At 46.5% G+C, this 15,016-nt stretch overlaps 2 protein-coding genes across 4 annotated transcripts in view; one reads left to right on the top strand and one right to left on the bottom strand.

The window, feature by feature from the left end:
• The window catches only part of ATG10 (autophagy related 10), a 99,199-nt gene extending 93,859 nt beyond the window's left edge, over window positions 1–5,340 (top strand). For 2 of the 3 annotated variants that reach the window (XM_080372577.1, XM_080372575.1), the window contains one exon: window positions 4,756–5,340. In XM_080372577.1, the coding sequence (XP_080228703.1) occupies window positions 4,756–4,786 (31 nt within the window). In that variant the 3' untranslated portion in view covers window positions 4,787–5,340. The remainder of the gene's footprint in view (window positions 1–4,755) is intronic. The other variant, XM_080372576.1, reaches the window with a different exon arrangement.
• Window positions 5,341–9,688: 4,348 nt separating this feature from the next.
• On the bottom strand, window positions 9,689–12,256 carry RPS23 (ribosomal protein S23). The gene is made up of 4 exons (XM_080372579.1): window positions 12,023–12,256; window positions 11,580–11,739; window positions 10,849–10,969; window positions 9,689–9,889 (listed from the first exon to the last, which is right to left on the bottom strand). Exons 1-4 carry the CDS (start codon window positions 12,024–12,026, stop codon window positions 9,743–9,745), a joined length of 432 nt encoding a protein of 143 aa, XP_080228705.1. The 5' UTR covers window positions 12,027–12,256; the 3' UTR covers window positions 9,689–9,742.
• Window positions 12,257–15,016: the final 2,760 nt, after the last annotated feature.

The raw sequence follows: 15,016 nt of genomic DNA, 5'->3' as shown, positions 1-15,016 counted from the left end.
GTAAGATCTATAAAAGACATCCTTCCGTTCATGTACAATGCCAGCAACTACATTGCCTTTTTTAACACTTTGGTAACGTATGCTTGATAATTGCATCCGTAGCCCATTTTCAAATGTAACAGAACTTAACGAGAAGGAAAAACAAAAAAGCCCCAGGTAACAGGAGTTTTAAGAGTTGTTAAGTGTTCATCCCTGCTCTGTGATTTTCACTTCAGACAGTGGGGTGAGAGCTGTGACCAGCAGCGCAGAGCCTGGCTGGAGGCCTGTAGCTGGCGGTGTTCCCCAGGGGTCAGTGCTGGGTCCAGCCCTGTTCAACTTGCCCATCGGTGACCTGGGTGAAGGGGCAGAGGCACCCTCAGCAGGTTCCTGATGACACAGAACTGGAGGAGCAGCTGACACACCAGGAGCCTGCGCTGCCGTTCAGCGAGACCTGGGTGGGCTGGAGAGTTGGGTGGGGAGGAACCTCATGATGTTCAACAGGGACAAGTGTAGGGTCCTACCCCTGGGGAGGGACAGCCCCGTGCACCAGCACAGGCTGGGGGTGACCTGCTGGGGGGCAGCTCTGCAGAGCAGGACCCGGGAGTGCTGGTGGGCAGCAAGTTGCCCATGAGCCAGCAGTGTGCCCGTGTGGCCAAGGTGGCTGTGGGATCCTGGGGGGCACGAGGAGGAGCGGGGCCAGCAGGTGGAGGGAGGTGAACCTGCCCCTCTGCTCCGCCCTGGTGGGGCCGCATCTGGAGTGTGTGCCCAGTGCCGGGCTGCCCAGTTCACCAGAGACATGGAACTGCTGGAGAGGGTCCAGCAGAAGCTACGAAGCTGATGAGGGGCCAGAGCATCTCCCTTACGAGGACGGGCTGAGAGAGCTGGGCCTGTGTAGCCTGGAGGAGACCGAGAGGGGATCTCATCAATGTCTATGAATGTCTTCAAGAGCAAGTGTCAAGAGAATGGGGCCAGGCTCTTTTCAGCGGTGCCCAGTGACAGGACAAGGGACAACGGGCACAAACTGCAACCCAGGCAGTTCCACCTGAATACGAGGAAGAACTTCTTTGCCTTGGCGGTGGCAGAGCGCTGGCACAGGCTGCCCAGAGAGGCCGTGCAGGCTCCTTCTCTGGGGACATTCCAACCTGCCTGGATGCGATCCTGTGCAACCTGCTGTAGGTGACCTGCTTCAGCAGGGGTTGGACTGGGTGGTCCCCGGAGGTCCCTCCCAACACTGGCCATGCCGTGATCCTGTGATTTCTGATACACTGGACAGAGGAGTAAAATCAATCAGCCCTTCTCAGCTGCCCAGCATTGCTAAACATCTCTGTGTCAGCTTCTGCTGCCTCTGCACGGCATATTGGCACACGGACACTGTGCTGGCTAGCCCCTAGGACCTTTACTCCTGGTGTAACTTAGAACTGGCCTCAGGTAGCTTTATTTAAAGCAAGGTCTGAGTTAGCTTCTCCTGACCTTGGATTAGAGAAGTAGAAAGGATTGATGTAGTTGTCCCCTGTAAGCCATCGGTACTGAACTGAGATATCAGTGTATCTGAGGATCAGTTATGCATATTTTCACAAGCAACACAGAAGTTACTTTGTACTGCACTGAGGGTCAAATATACAGAAGAAATTCCACTTTTAAACAATATAAATCACAGAGTACAGTCCTGAATACAGAGTGTCTTTGGAATAACTTACAGCTGAAAAGCTGGTTTTGGTGTTCTCATATACTGGACAAGACCTTCCTTGAGAACGGAGAAGAAAAGAGCCTGAAACAGCACTGAGTATTATTTCCAATACTAGTTAGACCTTGAGAGGATTCAACTGCTAAGCTGTTGCTGTGCAAATTTTATAAGCATGGTTTCACAGGCATTTCTTGGAGACCAGCTCTTGCTGTTTCTGTCTTGGAAACAGAAACTGTGATACAACAATATTAATTGACCAGTTGGGTTTCTTCACTCTAGGCAAGACTTCTTATTGGAACTCTGTAAAATGTCATTGCTCTGCTCCGAATGTCAGCATCTCATCTGTGGGATGCTGTACATTAGACAGTGTAATTTACAGATTGGAATTACAGACAGAAAAAAAACCAAAAACAGACCTAAACAAATCTGAGAGAATGTACTCCAGTCACTTTCTCCACCTCATCAGCCTTCCACTGCACCTTAATCTTCCCTTCTTTTTTTCATGAATTAGAATAAAAGTGGAATTTGTATATAGATAGAAAAAATACTTTTCTTTTAAACGGAAGAAGTCTCAAAGCTCATTACTTTCTACCTTAATTTATCGTTTCTAAACAAGATCAAGAAGTATTTGGACAGGGCATTACACGTTGTACTAGACTTAAAGTTTCCTCTGTGGGAGACAGCCCTAGGCACTTGTCTAGCATAAGGTCGCACACAGCGGGTACTGCTGTGTCAGTGACATGGCAGACACTCTTAACTCCTAGACATCCTCTTTCAGCAGTCACCCTACCTCCTGGATCTTACAACCATGCATTCACTTGGCTGGACACTTAAGTTGTTCCCAGTTTCTGAAGCTGTCTCTGTCTTGCTTCCTTCCTGCTGATAATACCCCTCCAAATTCCTCTTCAGTGCCTTGACCCTGTTCCCACAGTTACTGAGACACGATGGTGATAATAACGAGCATGGAATGGATAAGCAAATTGACAGTTGTCCTGCCCTGCTACAATTCTTAACCATTTAACACCGTAAACAATGAAATAACAGAGCAGTGTCATCATTAGTATCAATGTTTCCCTGAAATTTGTCTAGAATACCACTAGGTAAAAATTCAGCTCATTAGTATGAGTACACTAAGCTTAAATTGAGAAACAAATGTGGGATAACATAAATACTTGGGATCATGGAGAGAGGTAACGCTGTTTAGATACATGCTTTCTGATAGCTGAAGTGGGAGGGAGGTAGGCATCTAGTTTCCTTACATTTGTGCCTTAAGGACTTAGAGGGTATTTTGTACATAATGTTTGTGTACAGAAATGCTATTTTATTTCATAATCAAGTTAATTGCAGCACTGTTTTATAATTTTATTTAGAAAATCTATTGGAGAGTCTTAGATCTGAACTTCGGTTTTGGCTATGTACATTATCTGAAATCTTGCAGTTTACTGAAAAGAAAATTTCCAGTTCCAAACGTTTTTTGTAAATTTGCTCAGTCATTCATCCTTGCTAATCTGGGAAGACATATTGAGGACCATTGCTTCTGGGGACTTCTTTTTTTAAGAGAACTTACTCATACCTGCCCTTGGTTACAAGAATCAGCAAGAATTAATTTTATGTGTTCAGCTAAGCCAAAAACATGCCTCTCTTTGGAAGGCAATTGCTACCTACATAATCCCTCATTTGTGTCAGCGTGATCGGGTTAGAATTTAACCCCCATCTGGTCTGCCAGAAGGTCTGTAGTTGGTTGATTTTGGTTACTACAAGAAACATTCCTTCAGTCAAATCGCATGCTTGTTTTCACAACAGTAAATGATGACCTAGTTAATGAGAGCTGAATATAGTGAAGTAATCAATATCAATTCTTGTTTTGACTCCATGAATTTCAGCAAAATTTTTTCAAGAGCTCTTTTTTTTTTTTTTTTTTTTTTTCCATTTGCTACGACAATGGCTTAATGAATTTGTTTGGACATCTATATTTATATTACATAGCATTTCTGTTACAGCACAAAGGAAAAATGATTGCTCTTTCCTCTGATCTGTGAAGTTACAGTTATTTCCTTCAAAATGCTCTCTTTCAGAGAACAGTGTATATATGTATATTTGTGCATATTTTTAGTAACATGGGGGCTTTTAAAAGTATTTCAGGGAGTTTAGAACATTTCTTAGCAATAAGTTACCATCTAGAATAAAAACAAGTATACCTGAAGTTCATAGCTGCAATACTAACCGTGTATTGACTACTCAAGAAGAATTAGGGAGGTGTCTCACCTGTTACCTTTATGTGCTAGACTTCATTAGAGTCTTAAAAAACCCCGCACCACAAGGAAGCTTTCACTTCTCCACTTGAGAGCTTGTAACTGTGACCTACTGAAGGTGAATTTCAACTCGAGGCAAGAGAGTGGTTTACTGCTGTGTTTGAAAACAGAATGGATTTACAGAGCTTTGCCTTGAACACCTTCTTCCTCAAGCCTGTTAGAAAACAACATGTTTTCCTGTAGTATTATTTTTCTGTAATGTTGTTAGTACAGCATGGTGGAAGAGGTAGCCCTGTCTAAAGAGATTAAGCTGCCAGCTTCTCTGTGCGCGGCTGGGCTCAGCAGCCATGCTCCATTAGCCTCATCAGCAGAGACCAGACGGGGGGAGAGACCGTTCAGGGGCTTCCTTTCCCCCTTGGTTGCTGCTTAGGAATTAGGCTACAGATAGAGAGGAATCCCAGTAAGAAGATTTTCACCCATAGTCACCTGCGTCATCACCACAGACAGTCCCTGGTGCTGAGTCAGACCCTTTTGGAATACATCACCTTCAAAAGCAGAATGATTTTTGCTTCTGCTGAGCAAGCGCCATGGTTGATGCCACGCCACTTTCAAGGGCAGTTACAACAAGCTCTCTTCGCAAGTGGTGAAGTGTCAGCGTGATCGGGTTAGAATTTAACCCCCATCTGGTCTGCCAGAAGGTCTGTAGTTGGTTGGTTTTGGTTACTACAAGAAACATTCCTTCAGTCAAATCGCATGCTTGTTTTCACAACAGTAAATGATGACCTAGTTAATGAGAGCTGAATATAGTGAACTAATCAATATCAATTCTTGTTTTGACAGCAGGGGAGAACATGGGCTGCGCATAGCCTGAAAAAGATTTGTCAAACTGTGGAAATGAACTAATCCTTCTTTCCTTTGCACCTGATCCAAATCAAAATCCTGAATTGAATTTTGGTGGGTTCCAGCCAGGCCTCACTCCGCCAGACGTCTGATTGCTTCTCCACGGTTTGTAAAGGTTCACTCCCATGCATCCATCAGTCAGGTATTGTTAGCTTCATATGATTAGCCAAGTGCTTTAGTATTTACTAATATGCTTCACTAATGAAGTAGAAACATGGCCTGCCATGTCTGCTGCACAAGTTCATGTCTTCCCTGATCTCTGTGGATTCCCCTCCATTTGGTTTGTGTAACACGTAGTTTCAATGCTTCTTCGTTAGGCTTAAAACCCCTCTAACACTGATGGGGTTTGGCTTGGCTCATCTCCCTTTGACATTTTTCTAGTGCCCAGATAACACAAGTTATTCCTGGGTGCTGACAGAATCCATGGACACGTTTGCTAGAAGAATCCTGGTACCCGAGTGTTGACTAGATGTCACGGGCTAAAGGTGCTTGTAAAACAAATAATAAAACGCAATTCAAAATATGCGACTGTCTTTAATAACTCTGTGCTTTACTGGTTCTGCTCCCAGTTCTGTGTGTTCTCGTACTCCTGGTAACTATTACTGTCCCTTCGCCTTAACAGCAGTCTCACTTCTGCTACATTGCAAGAAGTGTAAAAAAAAACCACAACCCCCCCAAACAAACCCTAATTCAACCAAACCTGTAAAATAGCTACAGGCTTGGTAGAGTAATAAGGACTTGGTGTTCTTCTCTTTCATGTTTTTGATCTAACAAGGTTTCAGGTGAATTTACTCCATAAGCTCCTGTGCTTCTATGTAGCATCTACGCACCATTTAGGTACGCAAAGGCAACAAGGCTGCAACCGTCCCGTTTTCCTAAAAGGAGCTCACTGACCCCAGTTAAAAGCGAAATTTCCCATTTTGAAGATTTCCTTTACTGAAGTCCCCACAAACAACTTTTTTTGGCTTACACCTTTTGTTTCAGCTCTTCCCCTCATTGTACCGATAGCAGCATCTAGTGGCAAGATCCCTCATCACCATGCCCTACTTTTGGAAGCTGGTCTGGCTTCATTCACCTCCGGGTAAATCTTCACCTCCTCTGCTGCCAGACTGACTTCACAATTCGAAAACAACTTGAACCACGAGGACTTCGATGGTCCTCTTCCTTTTTTTTCGAAGGAGTATTACTGGCAGCCCTACTAATAGTTTTCACTATGCAGGGCAAGCAAAACCAAACACTCGGTTTGCTGGAATAACGAGACCAAAGCTGCTGATTTTTTTAGTTGAAATCAGGTATTTCTTGTAGAAATTGAGCTGAAATCCTAACACCAGCAGGTCTGTAGGATAACATTTGCATACATAAGACCATGATTTCTAGATTAAACTAGCTGACTGAGATCTGCCTCTTCCACCAGCAGCTGCTGTCAGATCTGCAAGCTGTGAGTCATTATTTCAGTGTTCGGGTTTGCTCATCCAGTAGCTTCCAGTCTTACTGTAATCAGGGATCACCTGAAAAAAAATTGGTGATGTTCTAGCCGTCTTACATGTAATTTTGCATCTGATTTCTCTCACACGTGTGTACCTGCTGTTGGCTTGATGTTTATTATTAGTAAATACAGCTGTACTTCTTTCAAACCTGGCTGTATACTTTACTTACATTGTTCTGCTGCTAGACAAAGGCTGGGTTTCAGACACTTTGTAGTAAAATACGCACACATCTCTACTGTGCGCTACCTCTGATTGCTGCATATCTGTTCCAAGTTTCACAGAAGCATTAGGCAGAGCCACAGCAGACGTGGTAAGGACATATCTGGAATTTCTGGGCATGTAATAGCTTGGTTGAAATTTCCATGCGTAAACAGTAGCTTTGAGTCAGTGAAGCTGTAAGAAATACTGGACAGGTGTAGAAGATTCTCAAAATGCATCCGCATAGCATTTTGAGTGAAAAGAGAATACATCCAGTACATGCATATGGTTGCACGGAAGAAGAAAAAATGACGAGCTGTTAACTCTCCACTAGCCAAGAAAACAGAAGGTCTAGGAAAACGAAGTACAGTAAAAATAAAAATTATAATGGGTACCCCAGGGGGCTGCGGGGATAGCTGGTGGCATGGTCACCCAGCCTCCTCGCTTGGCCGCTGAGGTGCTGAGTGAAGTGCGCTACAGGTGACGCGCATTCACGCTGTTCGTCAAAGCATGGAGGCCTCCCTCTGAAAACCTTAAAAGGGTATTTAAGCGAGATTCCAACAGAAGGAGTCTTAATTCTGGGATTGCAGAGAGCAGATTTTCCAGAGTTCCCCCATAAAGCTGGGATGGGGCTGCAGCAAGAGCATATTTCATTACGACTGGGGCTGCCACATTTACAGGATAAGGGAAGCCCAAGTTCAGTGTTGCTTCTGTGCCTGAATGCGAAGGATTTGAATCCAAATCTCACAAATTGCCAGATGACTAAACTACAAAATACCCAGTAGTAAAGATTCCCAATCTGTTCTTAAATTTAACTCCCATTTGTAATATAAATTACTGAATACTAATCAAAGCAGAGCCTTTTGGATCAACACACAGATGAATTGTGATTATAATGGGGGAATTGTTTACACTCTTTCACTTCAGCCGAGTAAGTATTTTGAGGTTTTGTTGCATAAGGTAGCTCTAACCAAAGAACCCTATAAGCTTTGTGCAAAATGTACTTTTGGGAGCCAAATTCAAGATAAAATACATGAGTACAAGTATCAGAGAGTGGAAGATCTGGTGGCAACAATTCAGAGGCTGATATAGAGGGGCATGTCGGCTTCTTGGTTGATGTTCTCTTCTGTAATTCTGTATTAGTTCTGTATTAGTCAAATTTTAAAGCGATGTTGAAAAACTGGACAGTAGAGAGGGGAAAAATGCCAAGATAAGAACTGATTAAATACTTCAGTTTTTCAAATAGCTTGATTATGGTGCAGACATCTTTGGAAAGTAAAAAGAATTGAACTATTTAGAAGTTATTTCTAATCTAGCAAAGAAAGCCAAAAAGCCCTACTGAAAGACATGCTCAACTCAGCACACAGCAGGTGAACGGTAACAGCTGAAATGCACTGAAAGAAAACGGGTGTCTTCAAATCAGGCAGACTCACCCAAGTTCAGACTTAATTTGCACTCAAGATGAAATCAGCTGGGTGATGTTCTACTGGCTGAGCGGGACAGAGGCGAGATGAGGCAAATGGTTTAATAACCCCTTCGGGACCTAAATCTGATGAATTGTGTCACATGCCATTGCCTGTCTTCACACTAGGCACCGTAACTGCTGTCATTTGAATACCATGAATAAATACCATTTTCAACATTTACAGTGACGATTTTCAATTTGAGGAAGGCTGATTTCCAAAATATGCATTAAAATTCATGCAATGCCTCCTCCCAACTTGCTTGAGGAAATGTTTTGATTCCTGATGAATTTAATAGTCCCAGAGAAACATTAGAATTTTTTGGCCAGACCTAGTAGTAAGAAATTTAATTTCAGTTCCTACAAGAAGAGCTTTATGACTGACATGACTACTGAAGATACAATTCCAGCTACACTAGGCATCTGTCTCTTCTAAAAAAGATTTGAGTTAATTAAGTTCTGAATTGCATTATTTATTAGTTAGTATGAACATCTCCCAAACAGTATCTGTGCTCAGCCGCTGGACAGGCAAAACCAAGAGTAATACATTGTGCTTCAGGCTTTGAAAAAATCAAGCAACAAACATCCTCCTTCACATAGTTATGCAACAGTTAACTATGTAGTATCCAAAGGATAAGTTGTTATTCTGTAGTCCTGAAAACTAATTTGTTCTTTCTTTGTACAGTGGCATTTTATAAAACTGGAATTGCCTCATTAAAAAATATTTTGAATGACTACAAGGTCACAGTAGATCTGACGTTAGTTCTCTATCTTACTCCCCGACATTTTCATTGAATGTAAGTCTTTACATTCCCTCTGTGTTGTATTAACATCCAGTAAGAAGTACCCACTCCCCCACACCGACAAGAACAAGGAAACACTGCAAGGTGTGGCAGGGAACTTGCTCTCCAACACCTTCCACTGCAGAGCAGTCACCCCTTGCGATACAGATTTATGATGATGCAGCCCCTCCAGATTATTTAAGACTGTATGACCCCAAAGCAGTAGTTAGCCCACTGCCGGTTTTGGTGTGCGTAATACTTGTCCGCTCTGTACTGGACCATGTGGCAGGGTGACGGTGCTCTCCTCCTCCATGCTCTTACAGCACTCCAGCCCCCAAACTATGTAGGCAACGGAGGAAATACTGGAGACCTTTCATTTCTACAATGCAGCGTACTTTCTTGGGTCAGAGCCCCATCGGCTGTGTTACAGTGCCACACTAGGACCCAAGCTTCAGTAGCCTTACAGCTCTGCACAACTGGCAGCCTAACAGCCCAGAAATTTTTTCATGGGGCCCTTTTCATGACATTCGCAGGAAGAAGGGTTTGTGAGGGGACAGAGGCCTTAGAAGGATCTACCAATCCATCCCGACAGCGGGACAGTCACTACTCTAGTTAATAAGCTGAAGAAGCATTCATGAAGGTGCTGCCGATTGGGGATGGTCCGCAAAGCACTGTAACACCCCCTCCATTCCATGAAGTAACTCTGAGGTTCCCAGGAGACAGCTGTACTGCTCCACACCACAGAAAGGTAAGTTTGGAAACACAAGTGCTTTTCAAGCCTACCTGCTGGTTATACAGATGCTCTGGCTCCCTTTGTCATTCAACTGCAAAGCATTTCATACAGAAGGGAAAGCCAGCTGCCAACAGCAGAAGACTACATGCCAACATCTGAGGCATGTCACTTGCAGATACAAATTAAAAAACAGTACGCCTTAACAAACATGAAAGTTTTTCCAGTCAAAAAATTTATTGACATTCTTGGCAAATTCCATCTAAATTTATGATCTTGGTCTCTCCTTCTTGCCCTTGTACAAGGCCAACAGAGAGACATTGGCTACTTTGACAACCTTGAAGCGAACTCCAGGAATGTCACCAACAGCATGACCCTTCCGACCAAAACCAGCAACCAGAACTTCATCGTTTTCCTGCAACAAAAGACCATGTAGTTACAAAGGTGTAAATATTAAACCTGTACATAACTCTGAAATGGCCGATGCTAAATTTGAGCCGCACCGTAGACTTCCTTAAGCAAAGTGTAGAAATACTGAAGGCTACACACATGGATAAAGGACTATTACCTCTTCAGTGTTTGGAAGCATCAGCTGAGATGTCATTTAGCTTGCAGCAGCATGGCTGAGAACTTTACTAAGGATTCTGGTAAGTACAAAAACATCTCTGGTGTTTGTCATCTGCCTCTGCAGCTACAGCTTTAAGATACACATGGTGCAGAATGCCATGAACCCTTGTCCAATTGTTGTCTAGAACTCCCAAATTCTTTAACTTTGATTCAGTGCACAGTGTGCACAGTTCACGTCAAGCTGACCCTCTATAGTTGTCAAGAGTGCTGAATGAAGGGACTTCCAGTGAAGGGAGTCAGATTCGGGAGAGAAAAGCAAAGAACACCCTACCTTTGTGATATAAGTCACGTGCACTCAGGCTACCCGGTTTATGTTATAGTTAGCTCTTATGGTCTTCAGCCTTGCCCTAGAAGTGAACTCTCCTCATTATAATACTAAAAATCACACCCTCAAAAGGGAAGACCCAGGGCCCACTAAAAGACCCTTCCTCAGAGCGTGCGTAGTAGTAAGATAGGTAATGGATATGTAGATGTGTAGCAAATCATCTATATGGAGTTGCTCTCTGGGCAAGGAAACTGTGGTAAGGTTTTACATACAGTGTTTGTACTGCAGTATACTAGCACTGTTTGCTAGCATCCACACTCAGTAACAGAACAGAATCTCTCTCAGCGTGCAAGACTGGCTTAGTGCACACTGGGAATGGACTCACTCGCACTTTTAGACAACAAAACCACCCCTTAAATCTGTCAATTACGTGGTTTTTTTCCCCCCTGACATGTAACTTTTTATAAATTCTTGAAAATTACCTCAATGAAGTTCAGGCAACCATCGTTGGGAACAAAAGCTGTTATTTTTTTGCCGTTCTTAATCAGCTGGACTCTAACACATTTTCGGATGGCAGAGTTGGGCTGTTTAGCTTCTACTCCACTAAAATGGAAGTACATGGAAGTTAGCAAAAATCAGTTTAACGAACTAGCAGATACTCATTACACCACCAAAAATCACCTGATTACTCTGTTACATGCAAGTTTGATCTGTGCTTCAAAACCAAAACCTATTAGCTATTTATTTAGCTACTCAATATATAAACCCACAGTTCCCAAGCTGAGTAAAAACTTACTATCACCTACAGACACATGCTAATTCAGTAAATTAAAACCTGAAGGGGGGGGAGTGGAAAGGGAGAAGAGAAACACTTTGGAGCCCTGGCAATGTCCCAATAAAGCTTATAAATTATGAAATGGAAAAAAAAAAAGGGCAGAAAATAAGAAGATGGGGTCTTTGCCACAAAGCACACGCACAAGGTTTCTCCCTCCCTCCAAATCCTAACCTGAGGTAAATACTATTTTTATTCTTTTGCTCCTAAATAAGCAGAATTTTCAGCGACATGTGTGTACGAAAAAAAACCCTTTCCCCACAGGCATCTGGAAAAAATAAACCACGTTTCCAACCAAGCGTCAGGAAGCCAATGGAAACGTGGCACGCTGCAGGCAGCAAAACCCCAGGGGCACCTCCCCAGCCCCCGGGCTCTACCCACACTTTCTCCAGGACGATGCCCTTGGCGTGGGAAGCGCCGCCGAAGGGGTTGGCCTTCAGCGCCGTGCCCAGATGCGCCTTCTTGTACTGCTTGTCGTGCCACTTCTGGTCGCGGCGGTGGCTGCGCAGCTTCCGGGCGGTGCGGAGCCCTCGGCACTTCCCTGCGGAACGGGGCGGAGGGGGATGAAGGGGTCACTCCCGCCGCCGCAGCCCCCCAGCCCGGCCCCGGCAGGCGGCCCAGCGACCCCCCTGCCTCCCTCCCTCCCCTCCCCCCAGCCCCGCCGCGTGCGCGGGGACGGGGCGCAGCCGGGCCCGGCCGCGGCGCTCCCCGGAACCGCTGGGCCCGGCGCCGTGAGCGCGCAGCGCCGGCGGGGCAGGCGGGCAGGGCGGCGCGGGCGGCCCCGAGGGGCGCCCCCCGGCCCGGCCCGGCCCGCCGCAGCTCACCCATGCTTCCCTCACGGCGGCGCGGAGCGAAAGGGGCAGGCACCGCCCCCGCGCGCCGCTTAGCTGCGGCCGGAAGGCCCCGCCGCGGGCTGCCCGCGCCGCGCCGGACGGGAACGCAGCCCGGCCCCGGCCCCGGCCCGGCTCCCTGGCGGCCGCAGCGCCTCGGCGCCGGCGGCGGCTCGTCCTCCGTTCCGTTCCGGTGCGGCGTCGGCGGGGGCTGCCGGCCCGGCCAGGCAGGGGGTCAGGCGGCGCGCAGGCCGCCTCCCGCGGCTGAGGGGCGGAGCGGCGCGGGGCCGCGGGCGGCCGGGGTGGGGCGGGCCTCGGCAGCCGGCGCGGTGCGGCCCTGCCCCGCAGCGCCGGGGTTTCCCGTGCTCCACGGACGTGGGGGGTGGCTGCCGGGGTGCGGCGGGCACGGAGCGGTCTGAGGAGCGCGGAGCACGGCGGCATCGCCCCTGTTGTGCGGAGAGCGGCTTCGCCTGCAGCTGGGGCGGCCCCTTCCCCCTGCCGCGCTGTGCCCGCAGCTCGCCAGGCCCCGCCGCTGCTCGGACGTAGCAGCAGGCGCCTGCCGGGCTGCTGGCAACGCGAGCAAAAGCAGAAATCTCCGGTATTTAGGGTGAGCGAGGAAAATAGCAACGAGTTCTAATAGTAGCTGAGCAGAGCCAGGAATTCTTACTTCCAGCTTTTGACTTAAATGACTACATTGCCCCCAAGTCTTCCAATGGATCTGCACCAGAGTAAAATCACAGAATCACAGAGGGGCTGGGGTTGGGAGGGACCTCTGGAGATCACCCAGTCCAACCCCTGCTGAAGCAGGTCACCTACAGCAGGTTGCACAGGATCGCATCCAGGCAGGTTGGAATGTCCCCAGAGAAGGAGCCTGCACGGCCTCTCTGGGCAGCCTGTGCCAGCGCTCTGCCACCGCCAAGGCAAAGAAGTTCTTCCTCATATTCAGGTGGAACTGCCTGGGCTGCAGTTTGTGCCCGTTGTCCCTTGTCCTGTCACTGGGCACCGCTGAAAAGAGCCTGGCCCCATTCTCTTGACACTCGCTCTTGAAGACATTCATAGACATTGATGAGATCCCCTCTCGGTCTCCTCCAGGCTACACAGGCCCAGCTCTCTCAGCCCGTCCTCGTAAGGGAGATGCTCTGGCCCCTCATCAGCTTCGTAGCTTCTGCTGGACCCTCTCCAGCAGTTCCATGTCTCTGGTGAACTGGGCAGCCCGGCACTGGGCACACACTCCAGATGCGGCCCCACCAGGGCGGAGCAGAGGGGGAGGGTCACCTCCCTCCACCTGCTGGCCCTGCTCCTCCCCGTGCCCCCAGGCTCCCCCTTGGCCACCTTGGCCACACGGGCACACTGCTGGCTCATGGGCAACTTGCTGCCCACCAGCACTCCCGGGCCCTGCTCTGCAGAGCTGCCCCCCAGCAGGTCACCCCCAGCCTGTGCTGGTGCATGGGGCTGTCCCTCCCCAGGTGCAGGACCCTACACTTGCCCCTGTTGAACATCATGAGGTTCCTCCCTGCTCAATTCTCTGGCCTGCCCAGGTCTCGCTGAACAGCGGTGCAGCCTTCTGGTGTATCAAATCGTCTCAAAAGAAACATTTATTAATTTTGAAAGGTACTGTTTGTCCACACTGCGAAACCAGCAGTCTGCAGATGCCAACTGAACAGTCACAGCTGCCTCATTGAAGCAGTCCACTCCCTAAAAGAAAACCTCGCGAACTTTCACATTTTGGAATTACTGTGAAGGGGCAGTAATCAGATCTAAATGTATCTTTAGTAACATTAGTAACTAAATGTATCTTTGGTAAGCTTGTGTTTACAACTTAAATACAAAATACATACTTTGTGTGTTTATGCAGGGGTGTTTTTACATTCAATCTGGATAGAATAAATAATAAAACCTCATTAAATAATTTAACACCCTCCCATGAACCAACGAATAAAACCCAGAAAACCCAGCAACAGTTTCAGGAGGAAACATTACTATTATGAAAAGCAGCTCTTTAGAAGATGCAATTCTAATGAGGAAAACGCAATCGCTACTAATTTTAAGAATAGGGAAGTTAATCTTGTAAAAATGCTACAGTTTTGCTTTACAATCTTAATACTAGGAATGCTTCAAAGCTGACTAGGAAGGAAATTGATAATATCTATTATTTGATATATGTTTGATATATATATTGAAAATGTAAGGTGAACATACTGAAAGAAACTACAGCATTTGGTGCACAAATATTCACTAAGGCATGAAGATCTAGGAAAGGTGATTTGAGATGCTGCTGCTGTAGGTTTTGCTGTTACTTTTTAAACTTTAGGAGGACTTTGGGACACTTCTGTTACGACAGGTTTTCTTCATTTCACCATGTTCTTTGAAATCAGTATTGGTTTATTGAATAGCAAAGGGAAGTGCTCAGGTTTAGTTAGGTGTCATCCATGACAAAAATGTTCACTCAGACATCTCACCCAGCACTTAATAACATGCAGGGGATATATTTGTATAAACAAACCATTTAGTATGACACAGAAAGACATACAAACATTATCCAATGAAAATGTCTGTCAGTGCTTTGACTTGCACAAAAGGGACTTGGGAACTTGGTCTCCCCTTCCTGCCCTTCTACAAGGCCAGCAGAGAAACACTGGCCAACTGACAGCCTTGAACTCCAGCAGTGTCTCCAACAAGGTGATCCTTCCAACCAAAACCAGCAACCAGAACTTTGTAATTTTCCTGGAATTTAGCAGCAACTGAACTGCTAAAAACCACTGTATGATTTAATTGAAATAGCATGTAAGAATAAAGTCAAGGAAGGCTGGCAACCGAGACTCACTCTAGTAAATTCACACGCATACGTACAGCGGAGGAGCTGCCCCTGAGTCTGTTGAATTAGCCTCAGGTTGGAAAATTGGAGCTCCATCGTTTTGCAGCCTGTGCTTACTAACCCGCAGATCAATCACAGTAGTTCTCCGCTCCCCAGAGTGCATTTCCCAGCAG

This window comes from Falco punctatus, assembly GCF_963210335.1.
Source record: "Falco punctatus genome assembly, chromosome: Z".
Classification (NCBI taxonomy): Eukaryota; Metazoa; Chordata; class Aves; order Falconiformes; family Falconidae; genus Falco; species Falco punctatus.
This window is presented reverse-complemented; position numbering and strand designations above follow the sequence as displayed.